Source organism: Melozone crissalis, unplaced genomic scaffold (genome assembly GCF_028551555.1).
Source record: "Melozone crissalis strain CALT ecotype California unplaced genomic scaffold, PUWL_Pcris_2 ptg000006l_1, whole genome shotgun sequence".
NCBI classification, from domain to species: domain Eukaryota; kingdom Metazoa; phylum Chordata; class Aves; order Passeriformes; family Passerellidae; genus Melozone; species Melozone crissalis.
This window is the reverse complement of record NW_026535784.1, coordinates 26,264,626-26,287,598: the sequence shown is the minus strand read 5'-3', so window position 1 is coordinate 26,287,598 and position 22,973 is coordinate 26,264,626. Positions and strand designations below refer to the sequence as shown.

Below are 22,973 nucleotides of genomic sequence, written 5' to 3'. Positions count from 1 at the left end.
TTTTCAAACACAGGAAGTGTTGAAGTCATGCTTAGTGCTTGCTATTGGTGGCCGAGTCAAAGGCACATGCAGGCAAGTAGAATCTATTAACTTTTTACTGCCTGGCCTGCTAAGCCAAATGGGTGTGTTATTCCACTTTTAAAATTACTGCTGTAACACTTTAATGTTTTAAATGTTTAAAATACATTTGCTTTTCAATCACCTCACTCTCAATGTTCCTCACTGCTTTTCTTATCTGTTGCAGTCTGGATATTATGTTCTTTTCACTGTGAATTTACTGTTACAAAGTTTACTGATTAGTATAGCTACAAAACAGAGCAATTAAGAGAATAATAAAAAAATAGATGGAGACATATTATATTCAGTATTATTCTATATATTACTTCCATTTTATGTTTTACTGGAAGCTTTTTTGTTTTCTAGAAAAACCCATCCAAATCTCCAAAAACACAAATGAAGAACTGATTCTGTGATCTCTTTCCTGGAGAGATATGGAAAACAGTAATAGGATGGTGAGTTACTTGCCAAAAATAAGCTAATTAGATTGCTTCAGCTCTACTAAATACTTCTAAGGATTTAAAAAGTAAGAAATCAGACTATGGATGCTTTCTTGATTAAATCACGTCCTGATAACAATGGATATTTTCTTGATTACATTAGGTCCTGATAACTGACTACTAAGACATCACCTATGGATTTAAAAGGTCTACTATCCTGGACATACATCTTTAATCTTACAGGTAATTTGTCTCAATTTATTTTCTCAATATAATAAAACTAGCTTTAAAATCACAATAATCTAGTAAGAGAGTAGTAGAGTTAATTAAAATAATAGTGTTTATGTATTGTGGAAGAATTCATAGTCTTCTTTTAGTCAATTCTCTTTTGTCAGAAGAAGCAGACATGAAACTGGAAAATCCTTGTTACAAATCCAGCTTTCCAACTTAAAATTACACCTGTAAGAATAAAGAAGTCAGCCTTTCAGGAAAGGCTCAAAGCTGCTGCTTCACATCACATCCCCTGGGGACACGCACTGAGCCGCAGAAGGCAGCTGCTACCCACACACAGTACAACACATCAGCAGCAGTGTTCTGCCAGCTAACATGGCCTCCTCTTACCTTTAGCTCGTGATGGAGAAGAAGGAGATGAGCTAGTTAAAGGCTTCCTAAGGGTGGAACATGAGCCCTGTGTGTCTGTACGGCCCAGGTTAGGTCTGTTGGCGTTCTGGTCACTGTGTGCCCTCTGGTGACTCACAGCGGGCTCTGACTTCCTTCGCTTTCTGTAGTCACTCGCAGTACTTGCAGAACTACAGAAAAAAGCAGGATCAGTAGCAGTCTGACTCTGAGATCAGAATTCAGGAATTTAAGAAGTAAGGTCGTAATTATAATATTGGTTTATAGATGAAAAACACATAAAGGGAAGAAGCACTGGTCTCACATATCTTACAGCCTATTTCCCAGTGAAAAGATTAATTTGTTGTTAACCTGATTGTTTTAAAGCTGTACACAACGTCACTATGCCATTTCCTTTGAAATAAATGCATCAAGGTATGTTAGACTATTTTTTGGAACTACAGTTTAGGTGCTAAGATATGAAAAAGATAGATACTGACAACAGTCAAGGTATCATGCTTAGGGAAACAGCACTGAATACACTGCAGGCAGTAAGGGTAAAGAATAAATTACTGCTGCTGAAAGAGAAGCTCAGGGATGTTAGTGGAAAGACCCAGAACACAGTGTGATTAATTTAAATGCAAACACTAAGTCCTTATAAAACTAAAATAAAATCTACACATCAGTATCAAAATTAACACTCCAAGCATCTAATTTGCCAGTAGCTCACAAGGTGAATGTTAAAATCTGACTCTTCAAAAAATCTGTGGGTGTCAGGTCCCAAAGAAGACCCTCAGGCTGGATAATATGTGTCTGCTGAAGTATAGATAGTGCTTCTTACCTGGAGGGCCTGTCCAGGCCTCTGTCTGTTGAATAGTGATGATATAAGGAAGCCTGTGAAAACAAACACATGGATTGTTATGTTTGTATTTGAAGAAAGAGTGACAATTTTTGTTTATCATATTTGATGACTCCTTGTTTCTCAATGGCAAATCCTATAACAGCAGCCTATGATAGTTAACATTCTGAGCAATCCATCATAGACACAGCAGCATTTCATGAGAATAAATTATGCAGCTTTTAAAAAGCATTGCTAGATTTCATTACCTATTCTACTTCAGTAATTTTTTTCCCTTAAAGCACTGTTACATAATGATCCCTAATCATGCTTTTCTATATACTTTACAAAACCAGACACAGAACAGCTGAAACAAATCTTTACTGTAAAAACAGAAAAATCTGAAAATTATTCTTTTATGTACATGTGAGGTCTGCAAAGCTTCTCTTCATCTCTCAGTTACTCACCAAAATCCTACAATCAGTAATAACCAGAAGCTTTTGTCAATCCCATGACGTTTGCGGTGCACAACTGGCCTCATATACCTTATAATCCTGGTAAGAACAGTTCTCATCACAGAAAATTAGTCATTGCTTATGGAGTTACAGATGCAGCTACTGGGACATGGAACTTCCATAATTACATTATTAATACAAAGTCAGCCTTAAATGACTACTGATTTTAAATCAACCATTAGCCTTTAGTCAGAATTAAGTAATATTACAGTTCTGGTACCCAGGTATGAATCTAGAACGAACTGCTTGGTTTCTGAAGTATTTCTTCACGGATATAAAGCAGTCAGGTTCAAGAACTGAACTTCTTTCAAGTTCCTGCCTTGTCACTTCAGCTTTCCATAACTCAATGGACTAGAAATAGAACTATCATACAGGTTTCTAAGGTGCAGGAAATATTTTTTCCCTTTATAGAGAGCCTTTTTGGCTTTTTCCCTGCATGGAAAAATCTTCATCCTGAAGGACTGCTGAAGTAAGGGCAATCATGGGCTGTACAAGTCCTTTCTTTTGTTGGATTTTTTTTCCCCAGTGATTTGATTTGCAAGTTCATGAACAGAACTTCACCCAGATCTGTTAACTGACACTTAGGTAGAGAAGTCACCAGTCTTAGAATAGAGTCTTAGAATAGTCTTAGAATATTTGGGAACAGATTTTTTAGGACTATGGGGTTGGGAGAGCCACACAAACATGACACAATAGGAAACAAATGTTATCTAAAACTTGAGCTATTTTCACATAGTTCATATTTTCAAGTTTTTCTTTACACTCTCTGAAGGCTTATAAGTACTTTGTGACTAATGTCCCATCACTCTCCAAATGCAATGATTTTAAGATATATATCAATACTATGAGGTCTATCTGCAATAAAACCATAGAAGGCAGACACAGTGTTGCTCACACCAGCAGCCAGTATAACCACAGGAAGCAAAGGCCTCAGGTCTGTGTGCTTCCCTGCGCTACCCATAAAACACAAATTCAGCCTGTCCGGGAAAACACCCCAGTCTCATTTCAAAACTGGCCACAGCCATCTTCCTTCTCTTGACCAGTCACTGCCACGGTCTGGAAGCAGCCAGGAAGGAAACTCAGGACCACAGGTGATCTCTCAGAAATGTTGCACAAGGTGGTGCAAACGCTGCAGACAAATTGTCATTGTGAATTCTTTGGTGCAGATGCCAACCACCTCCACTTGCTACCCCTGACCACATCAGAGGGGACAGTGGCCAAATGGCCCTGAGGCAGTGCTTGCCTCCCACCACCTGTAGTGGCTCCGTGCCTGTACAGACCACGATGTCACTCCCAAGGGTGGAGCAGATCCTCAGTGTCTCCTGTGGAAGGCTATGGGATCACACAATTGAAATCCCACCAGAGGGAACTTCCTTATCCACAGCATTCCCCAGGCTATACACAGATGGCTGGAAGTGCCTATCATGCCAAAACTGACTGCTGGGTTACTGGCTTTCACTTTACATCCTTTAAGATTCCTTTACCACCTTGAATGCAACTTGCCTTTTATCCTTTATTTGATGCTGGCTTTGAAGTTTTTTCTCTGTGACAGATCCTGTACTTTGCCTATTCTACAACACTAATTTCTACTACAGGCATATATTATTTTATAGATTATGTGGAGTTTATACGTTCTCTCCACAGGAAGAGCTTCATTGATGTGACATATAGAGGAAAGGTGAAAGTAAATACTGTGTGTGGTTGTTTTTTACTACTTGTTTTACTGTTTGCAGCTGTCCTATTAGCTCTTGGGTGTTTATTGACCCACATTTAGATGGCCCAACTGAACACATCTCTCCCATCTCCAAAAATAATTAGCCATTTTCCACAATATTCAACACTGCTCTATATGAATAAAGGCAACTTGAAAAAAAATTAAATACTGGAGATGACAACTCCAAATCTTTTTTGAATACTTTGATTAGGTTTTACTAAAAAAATGATATATGTATTTAGAATTAACCCAGTATTTTAGCTGTTTTCATGCATCGAGGCTTTAATGCTGATTAAAAATGGAGCTAGGGAAAGTAGTCAAAAGTAAAAGGAAAATAACAAATAGGCTTGTTTGCATGATGGTTAATAATACTTTATCAAGTTATTTTGAATAGTCTCCTCCTCTGGAGAAGTATTAAGTTGCTGTCATTTTTGAACATGATTTAGCATATTTAAAGATCACTAAAATTTCAAAATTAAAGAGAGGACTTTGTAAATTAATCCAAGAGAAAACCAGTGATACTTAATAGCCATTTTACCCAGACCTACTGAACATGGGAATATTTCAAAGTCATGTTAGGGCTTTCAAATTATCTTCCTTGATACATTGAAAACCAACAGGAATTAGAAAAGGCCTAGAAGCTTTTTCTTTCAGAGAACTGGGCCCAAATTTCAAAACTATGAGCTTTTTCTAGATCTATAGAGAGCTTAAAATCAAATGAGAGTAAACTGCAAACAATTAACAATTTAAGACCACAATTTGAGTTTAACTTTTGGAGAAACTACAGAAGATGAGAGTGAATCACAAATATGGATGAAGTAAAGCCACCATATGAAGCAAAGTTGCCAGTAGAGGATTTGCTGACTTTTGCCCTAATGCTGTAAAAACGGGGAGGGAGTGGAGAAGGAATGAAAGCCTGAGTCTCTCCCACTCAGAGTAGGGCAATGTCAACTCACTACCTGATCTTGATTAATTTTATTTGGAGTACTGACAGCAACTGTCAATCCTGAGTTATAAATTACAAAAGTACTATTAATTGCTGTTTTACCTGATGAGCAACCTTAGTCATAAATACTTAATTGGAGAAATGACAGCTTAGCCACAAAGGCTTTCACTTGACACATAGAATTTGCAGTCAGATATTTTAATAAAAAAATAAACTGAGCTGATGGATTAATTGTGCAATGCACTTGCCCAACTCTGAAAAGTGGGAATTTATCAGAGTTAGAGACGTATGGAGTGTTGTGTAATTCTGGGTGTTAATCTCTGAGAAGTTTTGGGTATAAGGACTCACAGTTCCTAGGATAATAAGATCAACATCCAAATGCACTAGTGATCTGGAAAGATATGAAGACAAGGATACAATGATTGTGAATTAGAAATGTTTCATAGCTATCAGAAGGAAACAACTAAATTTTAACAAAGCAAGATATAAATGGTGAGCATTCCAACCCTTCTTCCCAAGAGAATCATCTGAAAAAGAACCATTCATTTACCTCATTGGAAACACCAGAAGAACTGTCTTGAACATAGTCCAAAAGCTTTTTAGGTGGCTGCATCATAAAAGCAGAAGTGTAGAGATGAAATGAAGGAGGATCAATGGCAGCAAGGAATAAAACATGTGGAAAAGGTGACACAGTTAGAAATTAAGTGTTGACAGCGTCAGATACAAAGAGTGACACACACGGGTAGAATGGAAGGATAAATGTGTTATTTTTAAAATATCTTAATAAAATGTTAGTAACTTTAGGTGGTAAAATTTACAACTGGAATGGTTGAATAAATACCAGCAAGTTTTAACACTGAAAGAGAAAGGTCTAAAGCATCACAGTTATGCTCTGTTGGAGGAATTTCAATATATTTTATCTTAAATTTATTGTTATCAGTAAAATATTGTTCAGATATGGTTAATCAGAAGAATTTATCTGTACTGTTTCTGCCCACTTAGAGGGAGAAATGATAATACCACTTGAATGCCAGGATAAGGGAGATAAAAAGTAATCCATGACAATGTGATAACTGCACAGACCACTGCACAAGAAATTAAACCCAGATATATTTACCTTTATTATTTTTTTAAATTTTCACAGGATATTCAATGGGTAATTTTTAAAATGCTATGATTAAAACATTAAGGTTTTTAAAGAGTGTATATCATTTGCTTTCTCTTCTGCTCTCCCTGAAGCAGCAGGGAGTTTTGATTTTGGCTTATGGCTAGCTACAGAAAGGGACTAAGGTGCCTGGTTCCAGGGTGTCCTCCAAGGCCCTGTGTCTGTGCTCAGGCTCCTCATGTAGCTGGCATGTCACTAATTAAAATCCCGATAGGCCTCCAGAGAACTGTTGGCTGACAGGGAATGAAAAGAATGGGGATATTTTAAATCCTAATACTCTCAAGCTCATGTCTTTAGATTTCCTGTCTGTGGCCTGTGGCTTCTGCTTTTTAAACTCAAAAAATCTCAGGGAGGATCTTGGGGATCTATGAGAATGCTTAAAAAGACTGAGGGAGTGCTTAGGTTTACTTTCCCCCTTTTTCTAAGGGAATTTTAACTTTTAATTTTCTGCCTGTCTGGATATTGCAACTATCCTCTGAGGCACTCTTCTGGGATGAAGATATTTGCTATCCTTTTTCCTAAAGATGTTAGAGTGTACAGGAAAGAATTGGAGCTCTGTGGAGCCAGAGGGGGAGTGTGCAAAAGCAAGAGCAGGTGCATCTCCAACCCAGTTGTTAAGGCGTTGTGCAGGGAGGAAGTGAAATCTAGTTCTCAGTCTTGCCTCAAGGACAGTGTTACTGTTTTACCATTGTAAAAAATATACAAGCAGCCTTAGGTGCTTAGATACAACTAAGCCTATGGCATTTGCAGAAGAACTGCAAGTGCTAAGGAAATTGAAAGTGAAAATTTGAGATATTTCTGATTTTTTACATGTTTTGGCCAGATGGAACCATTCAGGTTTATAATTTTAGACTTAAGTGCTGGCAGCAGGTCTAAACCAGCACCTCTTTGCCAAAGCCCTTGTTTTGGGTAATGGCTTTCTGTGAAAATTGGAGCAGAACTGAAGTCTGTCCATTCAAACAGGTGTCCAGCTTGAAAACAGAGCAAACCCATATCTCTGTGTTCAGGTAAAAAATACATATTCTGCATCTATACATATAAGAGATGAAGAAAAGGAAAAAAATTCTCAGTAGTTCCTGCTGTAAGATATTTGTTTCTGGCTTCATACATTTAAATTTAGATCTGGTCCTTTAAGTAAAAGATATGATCTGCAACTTAGTTTCCTTAATGCAAACTGTCATATTTTTCTGTCGTAGAAGATTGTTCAAAAATAATCCAGCCAAATGCAAAAAGTTGAGAGAAACCAGCAAACATCCCTGTTTATAATGGAATTTGTCTTGTTATTAAATACTTACACACTACTATTTATCTAATACATACTCCTTATTAAAGCTATTACTAAAACTACTCTAGCAATTTAAGAGTCTATTTGAAAAAAATACTTAAATTTATGGGACTTTACTGCCTTTCCTCCAAAAAAACCCCTTATATTAATTTTACTGGCTTATACTTGGTGAACTTGGTAATTTAAATTCCTCATTCTAAACAGTTTTTTCCTAAAGTGGAAATATCAATATTCTGTCCTCACTTACCGGACGTCCAAACTCCAGCTCTGAAAAGAATTTATACCAGGGTTCGTTTTCTAAATCTATGTCATCTGGGGTTATGCGATCAGTCTGGAGCAGTTGTGAAGGAAAAGGGAAGGAAAAGGCACACACTGAGCAAAGTGCTAGAAATGCTATGTCACTTAAACAACAAACACACAGACATAGAACAAATATGGGGAAAGAAATGGAATAAAATCAAAGAATGAAGATGGTATTTAAGATAGAGGATATTCGTGTTCAAGAGCTGTCATTCACTGGTAGCTTTAATACTTTTTGTTGATGTTCTTCCAAGGACTGGAAGGTGTTAAACATTTTAAAATTACACTCTTAAAGCTAAGAGGGCTCTTTGACCTTTTCTTTAACATCACTGCATTAGTTAATTACATTTAATGCTGCTAAAGATTGCTTGTTAGGAAGATGGTTTAAATTATTGTCTTCTCCAGCATAGGCAGGAAATTGCCCATCAGATCAGCAATAAAGACACAACTTTATCTGTATTGCTTTTGGTCATTCTTTGTCTTCTCACAAAGCATGTTAATTCTGAATCTTGATGTCTTGAAGCAAGCACTGAGCAGAGATAAGGAATATGTATCATGCAAGCATCACTATGTTAAAAAGCCACATAGGCCTATGAAAAGGAACTGATATATTTTAAATCCTATGGTCAAAAGATAAGGAACAAAAATTTATGCATTCCATTAATATTTGTTTTAGCAGTACTGAGAAATGCTTTATCTAGCATAGCCTTGTTGACATAATGAAGCATTTTTTTCAACAGTGGAATTCATTGTTTTCATCTGAAAATTCTCACAACCAAGGGATAAAGCAATTGAAGATAGCATTAAGGAAATTCTTCAGTGAACAGAAGAATAATTGACAGATTTATTCAAGCAGCATGAAAACATGACGGTGCAAAACAGTGCAGCTCTCAATGGGATATCTAATCAACTGTAAACTTGGCTGCATTAATTACTTTCTAAATAGCTTCAGTTTCTTTGTAGCATCTGATGTAGGCTTTCATGCAGCACAGAATTACAGTCAACTGTTGGCTTAAATATCTCTGAAACAGAGAAATCCTCTTGTTAAAGACATTTCTGAATTTAAAATTTGCTTCTCCATAACTGTAATTATCAGAACCTAGACACTAATTATGGTGTGCCCTAGAAAGCAATCATCAAAGAAGACAGGGTCCTGCATAAAGAATGACACTGGTGATCAAGTATGTAACACTTTTTCCTCAAGTTGAACTGTCTCCAGTAGACTGGAGCAATCACACAGAGCTGTTTCTGTTTTCTGCAAAAGATAACACTGTGCTTTTGACCATTTCAGGTAATAAACATCTTACAGCACTTTTCTTGCTGCTTTTGGTGTTACTGGGACAGCCTGCCAACTCTGCTCTATTGAAAGGTCAACAATCCTTCAGAACTACCTTGGTGCTCACGTATCTGTGAGCTGTTCATGCAATACCTGGACCCCAGCTGTTGTTTTATACACTTCTCTTCACAATGCCCTTTCAAGTAAGGGAAGTAGTATTCCTGTGAATGCAGAGGGAAGTAAATGTCACTGATGAAAAACCTGCTGTGCTCCACAGAAGGGTTAGGAAATGAAGCTCCTCTGGAGTTTTGCCCTTATATTTCCACCATCCACAGCTGTACCTCAGCAGTACAGCTTGAACTCAACTATAGACACCCAAGTCTTTCGTAGAGAAACACTACTGAGATTAGTTTCATGAACTGACTACTAAAATGTGTGAATTTAATAGAGACTAGGACTAATTTAAGAAAAAACCACAGGATTCTCTTCTACAGAGATAAGAAGGCATGAGGGCAAAAAATGACAGATGCAAAATGCAGAAGATAGCTTTGCTGTATATCAACTTGATATAGAGGAATTACAGGAAATGCTTGCCATATTTAGAGATTTTTTTGCTTACCTTAAAAAAAAAATCCACAAATTGCACCTGAATAATCTGAGAAGACATTACTAAACAATTATTTTCCATCCTTTCTCCAAACTCAGTCATTGTATGTTGAAATACTGCATGTTTTTACCTTTGAATTCTATAAAAAAATTAATTTTCAGAGAAATGTTGATATCAACAGATGGGCGTATTTACACAAAACAAACAAATAAATAATTTAAAATGTATATAGGGTTGGAATTGTGGAATTTTTGGTCCTAGAGGTCCTGGCCTACTGACATTACTCTGTGAGCCTCAAGGTGCCCTGAAGAGCAGCAGCCCCATCCCTACTCAGTGATGGAACCATGTCCCTCCTTGCAGGGAGGCAGAACACACTGACAGATCAACTGGGCTCCCCTAAACCAGCCAAGGAGATGAAAATGAGAATGGGAGTTGCCTCCCTTTTCAACTTCAGACACTCCTGTAATTAGCTGTAAGTTTAAGAGCCCTTGTGTTTCAGCTGGTAAAGAAGAAGCTAGAAATCATGTATTTTATTTAGTTTCTAAGTTTTAATTTCTTCTTGGGTAGCAAATAAAATGAGGCTGTTCAAAAGTATGTAAAGCTAACTCCATGCAGCCAAGTCCACTTTAATTTACAGCTTCAACCGCAGAGGGCAGCAAACAAAAAGAAACTGAGCACTAAAGTCTGCAAATTCCCTGCTGCTGGCAGTTCTGGAGACGACTGCAATCCCTGTTCTACCAAGATCAATACAGAGGCAATTGATTTTGTTGGGCTTTTGGGTTCAGTTGTGCTGACAGAGCTTTTTCTATTATCTCCCTTTCTAAGAGACTTAAAATTAATTAATCATTTTGACTTAGAAGCTGCACTTGGCTTAGTCTCACAAAGTATCTCCCAAACTACTGGAATAGAAAGTAAAAGCAATAAAGGGAAATCCCTTTTTATGATTTGCTAGTCAAATAATATTCTTACAATCTATCCTTCATCTAGTAATTTAGTAATATTTTGATTATTCATTGAAAATATACTACTGAAGACCCCTAAGTAACTTCATTCCTTTTGCCTTTTGCACCAGATGGTCAACACAACACTGAATCAGCATTCTCAAGTATAGAACATGGACAATGAGCAAAATTACATCTCTAGTATTACATGTAGCTTTGCCTGTTCTTGGTTTGATACACAGATGGACATCCACAGGTAATAATCAAAACTGCATTTAAACTCATGAGTTAAATGGCTCTTACATGTAGATCAGTATTTTGCATTTGCAAGTTCAGACACCAAACTGAAGCCTGTCTGGAACAGAAGGCTGAGATGCCTGTTGTAAATTTGGCTTTGGCACTTTATTATCTCTAAAGAATTTTCTTTCACTTTTTTTTTTTTTTTTTTGCATTTTGGACTACTTTTAAATAGCTGTGGTAACTCCAAGTCTAATACCAGATGGACTTAGTCTATTTCTTTATGAGAAGAAATATTTTATAATGCCATATTAAGCATACCAAGCAGAATATTCAGATAACCAGACTGAGATGTCAAAAGCAACCAAATATGCATGCTCTAAAGAAAATTTCCAATTTTTCACTACACTAAAAACCAAACCAAACAAAAACCAACAGATGTACATCATGGAACAAGCCCAGTCTATTTCTGGTATTTGACAAAACAGTAATTTAGAAAAATTGATTCTAATAATGAATTCTTCTTGCATATAAACTCAGTAGAAAATCTGTTTGTTGAACAGAGATTAAAAAATCTAGAACTAAAATTTAACCCAACAGTTTTATTTGAATAGCACATGTATACTTTTATGCTTTGAGTAAAATAACTAATGAAAATAGAGGCATTGCATATACGAGTTTTATGAGGTCTTTTTTACATCAACACTGAGATTTTTCCTTACAACTCTACTGCAGAAATAGATATATGTACATGTATGGAGGAATTGCTTCTCATATATACAAGGCAGAAACTAGTAAAAAAAAAAATTTAATTTACACATGAGTAAGATTAAGTTGTCACATTGCCATTTACTTATTAATGGAAAGTAAATATTCATTTTAGGAAACAAGTCCATTGTTTGGATGATATTGGAGAAAAAGAGGAATATTTAGCTGAATTGCAGACACTGGAGATAGAAACACACATCAAAAAAACTTTTGTATCACCCTATCAGTGGCTTCTTGAAATAGGAAAAAAAGGAGCTGTATCACCATGTCTGGTAACACTATTGAATGCCTTAATCACAAACTTTTACTGCAATCTCAAAGTACTCATCCCAAACCTCTCCTTTATGCTGATGTTTTATACTCTTACAAATTCAAATTATGGAAGAAACCACACTAATTTCCTGTTTCATGGAAGAGGCTACTACACAATACAGCAGTTTGAAACTACACTCATCCTTCTGCATCTATAACAATTAGTGATCCTGTACCAATCTATCCATTTCATGTTTCTTACTAGGTCAATGTTTTAGTTTATTATTTCTCACATTGTTTTGATTAATGCAGATTTTCTTTTTGTCAGTGAGGATCTGCTTCACAGTATTCCCCACTAAATGTTAGCTTCACACTGAATCTCAATTTCTTTTATTCTTGCTGTGTTCTCATCTCCCCATTAATCAGAACTAAATTCCAATCTGCTACCTACACCAATAAAGGGAATGCTAATCTCTCAAGTCTGATTTGTCAGACTTGACAGATTATGATACAAGGCAGCTGTAAATACTTTATATTTTTAACAGATTACTTTGCCATCAAAATGACAATCTTGTAGACATGGAAATTATTTAATTAAAAAATTGGAGATTTCGAGTGTTAGAAAAACTCCCTTTGATTTCTTTGGTTTATACAAAACTAATAAAGTATGACTTTCTAGTTCAGACACTATAAATGTCTGTCTTTTGCAATATTAATATTCCACATTTAATTTATATTCCACATTTTTATTACTACTTTCCTTCAGTATCATCAAAAAAATTTCAGACATTAGAAATCAAATCTTTTGAGATTATTAAGATGGAAGATTTAATTCATGCAGTACTGACATGTTTGAGAATTTGGAGTTTTCATCTGAATTTGGAACCAGTGCATTATTTTCAGAGGTCAGCTTTTCCTACACACAATGAAAAGAGCTTTTGACTTGCTTTGCTGATCATCCTTTAAGAAGTTAAGTTTTACTTTCTATATCCCATTCAGTCAATACAAGGAGAGCAAATACTTCAGTGAAAACAATTAATTTTCTGTTAGTAACATGGTTCAAAGGAAGTATCTTAATTATATAAAGCTAAATAGCATCTTCATCAACAGTAGACATTCCAGATTGATGAAACTGTGATAGCTCCCTAATTTTTTCAACTATGTTATACTAGTGTCAGCAAAATTTTAATCTCATAATAATTTCCAATTTTTTACAGCTCTGAATCATACGTAAACAAAAAATCTCTCAATTCTGTACATGAATGTACTTTCCTCAGCTTTAAAAATTTCTTATACAATGAGATGGTTCCTTGTATGTACATCAGCTAAGCCTAAACTTTTAGTCTAAGCTTCAAGATGGCAAAGTATGACCTTTCCCTTGATGGATATTGCTTAGTAAGTAACATGACTACAACATGACTAAAGCTTTTCTGCATGAAAATACCTTAATGACCAAAGCTCAAAATTCCATCTCTTGGTTCAGATTAGCAAAAGTAAAATGCATAAGCAAGTGGAAAAAAAGATCCAAGAACAGTCAGCAAAACTCATTTTCTTGTTATTTCATTAGTTTGCTAGAATTGAAAAAATATAGTTCTGAAAATATTCATCAGCACAGCAAATGGTTATATGAATTATTTTTGTTCACATTACATTAGCAAAAAATATAATTTATTAGAAAAGTGAGGCCATTATTGGACTACACTGAAATCAGTGTAATTTTCTTATTTTTAACTTGAATCTGCTATTACACTTTGGCATTGGGAAAACTGGAAAATTACCTCAGTGTTTATAATGCAGCCATGGCACTCAAAAAGTGCTCAGGACAAATGACACTGCCATTTAGATAAAATTATTTGTTAAATTCATCTGCATTCAGATACTAATTATATTTATTCATTACCAGTTCCTACAGAAATGCCCATTTCGTCTTTGAAAAACACATTAATTCTGCAAGAACTCAATTTCACAGAAAAAGAGCTTTATGTTTTCTAGCTAACAAAAAATAGATTCCTGCAAAGACCAGAAAAACAAAGGAAAAGGTGCTTGGTTCAGGTGTTTCACGCTGTTGATATACTGCATATTCTGAAATTCAGTCATTTCCTTAATTTGCTTTAAATTGGCAAAATCAATTCCATGAACTAGCATGTAATACAGAAGGAAATAACAATCCAGTACTCATTTCATAAACCTCTTCCTTAAAACTGGACTCCCTCAAATATTTCAACCTCAAAGTAAAAGACCAAGAAAAGAAAATATCACCATTGATACATAACAGCTTTTCTAAAATAAGAAAATGTTAAGATAGCACAAAGATTAATAAGAAGAGCTGGGTGAATGTGCCTTTCAGCAAATGAAAACTTCTGTTAATTGTCATTTTGCAAGCATTAAGCATAGCTTTATTCCACAATTGCTATAATTATTCAGAAAGCAGGAATAAAGACTTCTAATTACATGTTAATGTATACTCATCATAATGTACATTCACTCAAATCACAGAGTATTTGAGGCTGGAAAGGACCCCCAGAGGTCATCTAGCCCAACCTCCTGCTAAAGGTAGGTATAATCATATCAGTTTGCTCAGAGCTGTATTCAGGCAAGTCCTGTCTGGTCAACCTTGCCCAGTATTTAACCAAAATCTCATTAGATATACAATTCAGCCCATCCTGAAAATGCAAATACCTTATTTTTATGCATTAATTATTCAGATATAATATGTGCTGTTAACACTACTGAAAATAAGTGCTGTAGATGCACACCAATTAGAAAAAGCAGTTTCCATCTGTTTTGTCTATCATCCACGAGGTTTGCACAGTGGTGATTCCTGGGAAACACCAGAAGATGTAAGTTAAGCAAATAAGCCAAACCAAATTTTTCAATACAACCGTCAGATAAGAACAAATTGCTGCAAAATTGTATTTGAGAAAGAATCTTCACTATTCTTCCAAATACCAATTATTAATACTAAGTAATAAAAATATAAGCTCTTACCAAATGTCTTACTGTACTACCCATTTCATTTGTGTGCCTTACCGGTCGTTCGTGCTCAAGGATCGATGACTTCCCCGGCTCATACTCAAAAATACTTCTTGGTTCAGAACGGAACTTGCGAGTGTCTACCTTTCTGTCAGGAGGGTCCCAGTCATTCCTGAACAACAAATACAGGTAACTGAGCTAATTTACTGTCACCACCTTGTGATTTACAGCCCTGTACAACAGAAACCTGCAAAGCCAGATGATGTTCACAACAGCTCATATTTCCAGATCTAAGATGTGGAACATAGAGCCTGACATTGCAGTGTTTTACTGTAACATCTTAACCTGTTTACAGCAGGTATGTTCAATACAGCAGGAAGAATACTAGAGATGTCCAGCCTGTGATCACTCATATTTTTCTTTTAACTAGTAGACCAGTTTAAAAACTACCCTTGCATACCATGTCAAAAAAAGATGCAAACCATTGCAAATAACTGTACATGTTTTGTGCACTATACTAATATAGGCAAGTGGTAGATATTTTTGTCATCACTTAATATAATAATAAGGCCATATTGAAAAAGTTATATAATTTTCTGAGGCAAAAAATGAGGAATTATTTTGAAAGACCGCGTGATGATCATTATCCTGATCATTGTAGGATTGCATCTGAATATCCTTGTAAGCAGCATATTGTTTCTCTGTCTTGAATAGATAAACAAGAAGAATAATTTGGCAGTTGAATTTGGAATAGAAATGTAGCCATTTTCTCTATAAATACAAATTTGCTTTCAACTTAATAATGCTATGCAAAGAATAAAAAGTAACCCATGCTACCATATTTTTCAGTCATTTATGTCATATTACTAGGTACATATATATTTTGGGGGAATACTTAGCTACTTACAGTGGGAGCTACCTTTGCATGACAGTTCTTGTAGTACCTACCTCCATTCTACTTGGAAAACTGTAGCTCACCCATATTTTTATTTAACTCTGTGTAAAATGACCCACTAGTAACTCAAAGGTTGGAGGAAAGGGGAGGGGAAATACTACCAGCTATTGTCTGTATTTGATAAGAAAGAGCACACACTGATTAAATTTTATCAGTTCTATTGGTTTTTCTGGTGTGACTTGGTTTGATGTGACCTGACATAATAATGCACATGTCATTGCCTTAAAAAGATCTATGGGGTAGCTTTTGTTTATAATATGCTTGCAAGTGCATTTCAGGGACACAGACATCTCTATTTATAAAATGCCCTACATTTAAAAGGAAGTAGTTCTACATGGTTTATTGTTTATTTTCACTGAGGAAAAAATTCTTTTCAGAGCAGAAAAGGTTACATTTTTTGAGAATGAATAGGAAAATGGAAATATTCGGATGAAGTTGCATTGTACTGAAAGCCACTGAAGAAAAAAGGATGCTACTGAAATTCTGATTCACACTCAGTTCAACTAATTTACAATTTTCAGCCTTTAATCCTGTATGGACTATATTTTGAGCTCAACTGCTAATGCAAACCATATCTTGCCTTGCAGCTATAAAACACGTGATATATGTGGACCTAAGCCTCTTAGGTGAGATTTTAAATACTCTGGCTTTCTAGGCAATTAAAAAAAGAATCTCCCAATGGCAGGAAAAGATCAATGCACTGTAGCTTTCAGCAGTGGGCAAAGCATAGCTGATGTGTTTGGCATCCCTTGGCCTGGAAAACACAGATTTCCACGGCCTGTTGTATCATGCAGGAAATTAAAAGGGGAGGTTAAATAGCCAAATTCAGTGCTCAACAGCTGTTTCCAAGCTTGACAAGGTGCACTGCAACAGGCCTCAGTTTCTGGGACCGAGGCATTTGGCCTAGCACAGGACAACTAACACAACTTCAGAGATCAAAGCTAAACAACTCCACATTTTGGTGTCCTGCTAAAAAAATCTGCACTTCTGTATGACCTGCTGACAAAATTCAAGCCTCATGGCCTCTGTGAGGCAGCCCAACTGTAACCTTTAGCATTTCCTCTTGACAACCTGCCCTTGGCAACAGGGAAGCCAAAATCAGTAACCATCAAGCAATCTCATCTTCCTCTGCAGTATGCATATCTACTGATTTACATTTTGGATTGCCACTACCTAGAAATTTTTCAAAAAGCCATAGTTGTGTCTTAATTTTAGACACTTAGTATGCTTTTTCCTCATAATATTTTATTCAAATTGCTAATTAATTGAACCTGTTTAAGATAAGTACATTTCTACATATAAATATGTTTACAATATCCAAGGTGAGAGAAATGGTCAAATTCTCTTTTGTTGCTTGAGTGTAACCAAGAGAGGGGAGCTTGTAGGCACAGATGAAAGGAAAAATATTACCCTTTTAATATATAATATATACATAGACACACATATAGATTTATAATAGCATAATATTACATTAACAGGTAGTATTAATAATATAATACTACAGAAGATTTTTTTTCTTGAGCTAGGACCTACAGACATGCTAAAGTCAATGGAATTTGTGTGCAGGTCTCTTGCAAGTACTTACCCTTTTATCAAAAGGGTAAGTACTTCTTTCCTGAGTTATTTATTATTAACTTTTTCCAGACTGAACTCTAACCAGTGGGACTTGGTTTTGTGCAGAGAATTTGGGTAGAGAACTATGAGATATCCAAAATGCCTCTTTAATCTGCAAACACTGCCTTGGTCTACCAAAATGGAGACTGAAAAAATGGGGGTATAAAGCACTTCTGAACTCTGGGGAAATGTGGGTTGACTTCTATGCTCTTGTACAGCTTTGCTCTCCCTTGACTTTTGAATTACATCATCTTTTTGATGCTTTCTCTTTGGTGCTGAATACAATAAATGGCCTTTCCTACTCAGAGACTAACTATTGAAGACAGCTCCTAGAGCACAGACTGTTCTGAAACACAGCAAGCAGGACAATACCACTAATGAGAATAAAAAATCCTTAATGATGCTCATGGGTGCATCATGAATAAGAAAAAGCACTTTAGCACACTGAAGAAATGACAGCACCATGCATGATGCCCGGACTCCTGGCGAGGATCGCCCCTCATCACCTGACTGGCCCTTGAATAAAGCCCTTGAAGTCATATTATTCTAGAGCTGCTGTTTTATCCCTTGTTATATTCTGCAACTGGAGTACTGTACTTAGCAAGAAGACCTTTTGAAAATGCACAAACTTACTTTTCTGGTGTGGAGCGTTGCCTCATACGATGTGGTGGTATTGGTGGTGGCACGTGGGGTGGCAAAGGGGATGAGACCTTGAAGGCATCGGAGCCACTGTCAGAAGCACTTTTGGACAGTGGTCTGTATGTCTGTGTCTTTGCAGCTGGGTGTGCCTGAGCAGAGAAGGATGGACTGTAGCTACCTAATATAAAACAAAACCAGAAACAGTCATAACATAAGATTAAGTCTTAAAAAAGCACAACATGGACTGCTACAAGAACCCACAGTAACTCCATAAAATGGCAAGATTAAAAAAATGTGTAAATGAGTTTTAAAAGTACATTGCTGTGTATTGTGCAGCTCATTAGAGAGCTTCTTATATATTTTTACACAGAATTACAAACACATAGGTAAAGTGCATTGCAGTTAAAATAAATTAATTTGATGGAGAAGTTAATGGGTGTATACATTCATCACATCTGTTAATGACAGCCTGTAATTAATCTCCAGGCTCATCCTGTTGCTCAGCTGTTCCATGTTCAGAAGATAGAGAAGAGGCAGGAAACACGCCTTTTTTGATTGTTTTAATAACTATTTGATTTGTTATGATGAGGCAATAGCGTATCTTGAAGATGATCACAAGAGTACAAAGAGATGTCAAACCACTGACCCACAACAAGTCATCTGAACAGCACAGAAAAAGGCATTATTCAAAGCATGTTTAATGCTACAAAAACTAAAATGAAAAAAATTTGAATGGCTGTTTTGCAGAAGGCACTATAGCCTTTTTGCACACAGTCTATTCATGCTTTCATTTTTGCTTGTTTTGGAAATAATTTTACCATATGGGTATAATCTTCTTAAGACACAATGATTATATATCTTAGATGAATATGTCTTTTCTTGTGGCTAAATAATGTCAACATGAATGCTTATAACAAAAATGGAGAAGTTTGTAAAAAAAATCAGTTTTATTAGGCACTGTCGCTGCATATTTTTAAAGTGTATTCAGTACATTATTTTTGTCTTTCCGTGTTAGTAATTAGTATTTTCATTTTCACACAGTAGTTCCCTTTCCATTGCTATAAAGGAAAGGCTGCGTTACTAACAATCACTAGTGAAAATAAACGCAATGTAATCAAGAAACCACAGGGTATCCCTCTACAGTAAGAGGTCCACAGCTGCAATTAATTTCTGTAGTAAGAATGAAATGAAAATTAAACTTGTTTCATGTGGGGGAAAAAGGCATGAACAACTGAGATCAAACGAGACACTAGCAAGTGTGTCTACAAGCATTACAAAAGCGAGCGTGAAGAGTTAACTACACCATCACTTGCTGACATTAACAAAGCGTTGTTTTGAACACGGAGTAATTCCTACCAGTATTGTATGCATATGCAGTATTATACAAGTCTGTGTCGTCATCTACAAAAAGAAATACATGTGTTACAGTAGTGCCATACATGCCAGTCCTTCACAGAAACTGAGCTTTGTCTTTGCAAATACAAATAGAAGAATGGTAAGCAATCAAGCACTGTATTTCTTTTCCTTGTCTCATAGGTGCTTTTGGAAGACTATGTCTTCCCACTATATTTAGGCTGGTTTTACCATCTTATTGTGTTTTATCTTCTGATCATGTCACTCATATTGCATACTTACTAAGTTAGCACCAAACTGCAAATTACTGTCTGTTCTTTTCCCCTTCCCAAGCTTGATTTCTTCCTTTTGTCAGCTTTCCTCTGCTACAGACTGTTAAGCTGTTGTTCCTATCACAAAAGGCAATCCTAAATATCTTCTATGTGACTAGTGTTCAAGTTAGAGCCTGTAAGCCAACATTCTCCTGCCTACATTTCTTATTCTCCCACTAACATTCTGTGTGGCCATATTGAATGTTAGCTTTACCTCAGATGAATAGTGTCTCCTTCCTTCTGGAGGCATAATGAGCATAATTGCCATTTACACAGTTTCCTGACATCCTTGGGGCAAATCATAAAGGACAGTAAAGCTAGCAATGCCACCAAAGCTCAGTTTCAGCAAAACCAAGTAATATATTCTATGACAACAATTAAATTCAGGCACAAAATTTTTCCTTAAACCAGGCTGTTTACTAGCCCACGCTGTTCTAACACTGGAGTTCTCCAAAAGCAAGGCAGATGGTAGGAGATTTACAGTAGAAAATTTCTCATCCCTCAAAATGGACATGAGGAGACAAAGACAAGAACATACTCACCAGGCTTATGAACCATATGGATTTGCTTGAACATAGTCTTGTACCAATCCTTTGGCCTGTCAACTGTCTGAAAAAAATACAGTTTTAACAATTACAACAAAATAAAAATACCCATGTGTACAGATCGGATCAGACATTTAATGTTATTCTGGAAAGAAATGTTATATGTTATTCCCTATTTAATATAATAATTTTCATGTATTTTGAATTTATTTATGCATTTTATCCAGGAATTCCTGTAAAAAATTCTGAAAGACACTGAAGAATGAGTCACTCTTGAACTGTGATCCTGGGCGGGTATAATGGTTCAGAACATCAGAATTATTGCGAGATCAAGAGTTCATCACCTTAGTGTCCTATATCTGACAATGATGAATGCTAGATTCTATACAGGAAAATAGAAACACCTCAGCAGTTATGATTACAAGCATGTAAGAAGTGCTTCTTTTGACCTCCTGGCAATTTCTGGCTTAAATTACTTTCTAAATGTAATTGTTAAATAATGCAGAAAATCTTTGTAATACTACTGAGAAAAGAACTAAGACCGCACTATATTTCAGAGTTAATGTTTGGATTGTTGACAAAGAGTATTCTTTTTACCAGTTTTAAAAGCCCTTTCCAGACAACTTTTTTTAACTTATTCAATAATCACTCATTAAATTATACTTATCTTTACTTTTGCAAACTAAGTAGTCCTAATCACAAGGTTCCCAAACTCTGCTCATATTGACTCCTGCTTGTGCTTCTTTTTATCTTCTCTTACCCTTCTGAATTTTCTCTTACTGCAAATTTCTTTGAGGTAGGATGATAATATTCCAGGAAAGGATTAACACAAAGGCAAACGTTTTCAGTATTATCCTTCTTAGGTGCTAGAATTTTACTTGTCCCACAGTAGCCATAAAAGCAGAAGTTTTAATGCAAAGAATCATGAAATCATAGAATGGGCTGGGTTGAAAGGGACCTTAGAGATCATCAAGTTCTAACATCCCTTGCACCGACAGGGACAATGCTCACTAGGCCAGGTTGCTTGGAACTCCATCCAGTGTGGCCTTGAACACTCCAGGGATGGGGCATCCACAAAAACCACTATGTTCAAACCTCATGGTACACAGGGAAAATTCAAAGGACCTCTCTTGAAGTGCATTATTCTGCACCAGCAAGCACCAAATTTGCAATCACTTTGCTTCCTCCTCTTTACCACAAAAAGCAAAAATCTATGAATTCTTCCCTACAGAAATACTGGACAGATGTGCATGTGTTCATCACACACTGCCATCTTTACTAAATCCCACCTTTGGCATGATTACTTGTTATCTCTACATAACTAATATGTTTTGTTAACAATGGTGAGCTCTTACTATGAGGGATTAGGCATTTCTGCCTCGTCCTGTATTTTGAGGACTCATATTGAGTTCTCATAAGACTGCTACTATTGTTAGAACAATGTTTGAAATAAGAGCTGACAGTCAGTTGAAGAACTTAGGGATCTCCTGGGTAAGAAAAAAGTAAAGCAGAGTTATGCTTTTCACCTAGGCCTGCCTAGCAAGACAGAGGTAAAGGAGGTTCAGTTTTGTCTCAAGATAAAATAGGTCCCTTCCCTCACCTACCAATGTGCTGAGTTCTGCCAAGTGTAAGCTATTCAGAAGCAGATTTGGGTCATATTCATATTGTTTCCCTAAAGGTATTAAATATCTACACTAGTGAAACTCTGGTTAGAATAATTTAGCTGGACTTGAAACAAGTATGCTGTTTAGTGCTCCAGGATGATATATGATCAAAAGTTTACAATTCCAGGAGGTCTGAAGCAATTCATACTGGTGGACATAACCTCCCTGCTTCTCCTCATTTCCCACAGCAACAGTCCCATGATATTGTGACTGCCTTTCTGATTGCTTTAAACAAGAAGAGTCTTCCAACCAGTGGTAGGTGAACAAATCACAAATGATGCATAAATACTGCTGCCATGTCCCTGCTGTTTGTCAAGCATTGTCTGGTCCTCCACAAAGTCAAAGGAGGCTCCCATATAGAGATCAGGTATGGAGAAGCTTCCATGAGTAGAGAAGGTTTCCCAACATCTTTCTGGATATTTGAATGTTTCTTTCTCTCATCATCTTCCCAGCAAACCCTCCTAGGGGTTTCAGCCTCAGCCAGTAACTTGGCTTTATGTTATAAACCAGAACGGATTAAGAAATAGAATACATTAATTTTGAAATTCATTTTCTCAATTTATAATCACTAATCCCACACACCAAAATGGTTTGAGGAATTAAGAGTATTCACAATGCACGAAGCCATTCAGATGCCATCCTGCTTTGCATATATTACAGCTGATGCAATTAAATGTTGGAACACGGCATCATCGTATGTGAAAAAAACAATCAGCCAAACAGCACGTAGAGGACTTAAGAAGTAACTGCAATTGCTGCTTTGGAGAGTCCATAATCCCTGCAGTATTGTAATCATCCATCAGGAAGTATGCAATTAAAGGAGGCCTCTCTGACCCTGAGATTAGCTCAGCTGGTGCGAACAGGGTGCTAATAATGCTTGCATCCCCATATGGGCTATTCACTTAAGAACTAGACTTGATGATTCTTGTGGATCTTCCAACTCAGAATATTCTGAGACTTTCA

The 22,973-nt window shown here is 36.3% G+C and overlaps 1 protein-coding gene across 9 annotated transcripts in view; it reads right to left on the bottom strand.

The window, feature by feature from the left end:
* SORBS2 (sorbin and SH3 domain containing 2) overlaps nucleotides 1-22,973 on the bottom strand; it is a 144,991-nt gene that overhangs the window by 28,160 nt on the left and 93,858 nt on the right. For 7 of the 9 annotated variants that reach the window (XM_054295667.1, XM_054295668.1, XM_054295669.1 and 4 more), the window contains 6 exons: nucleotides 20,344-20,410; nucleotides 19,494-19,538; nucleotides 18,132-18,315; nucleotides 14,987-15,101; nucleotides 1,954-2,006; nucleotides 1,119-1,306 (listed from right to left, as the gene is read on the bottom strand). In XM_054295667.1, the coding sequence (XP_054151642.1) occupies nucleotides 1,119-1,306; nucleotides 1,954-2,006; nucleotides 14,987-15,101; nucleotides 18,132-18,315; nucleotides 19,494-19,538; nucleotides 20,344-20,410 (652 nt within the window). The remainder of the gene's footprint in view (nucleotides 1-1,118; nucleotides 1,307-1,953; nucleotides 2,007-14,986; nucleotides 15,102-18,131; nucleotides 18,316-19,493; nucleotides 19,539-20,343; nucleotides 20,411-22,973) is intronic. The other 2 variants (XM_054295672.1, XM_054295675.1) reach the window with 1 other exon arrangement.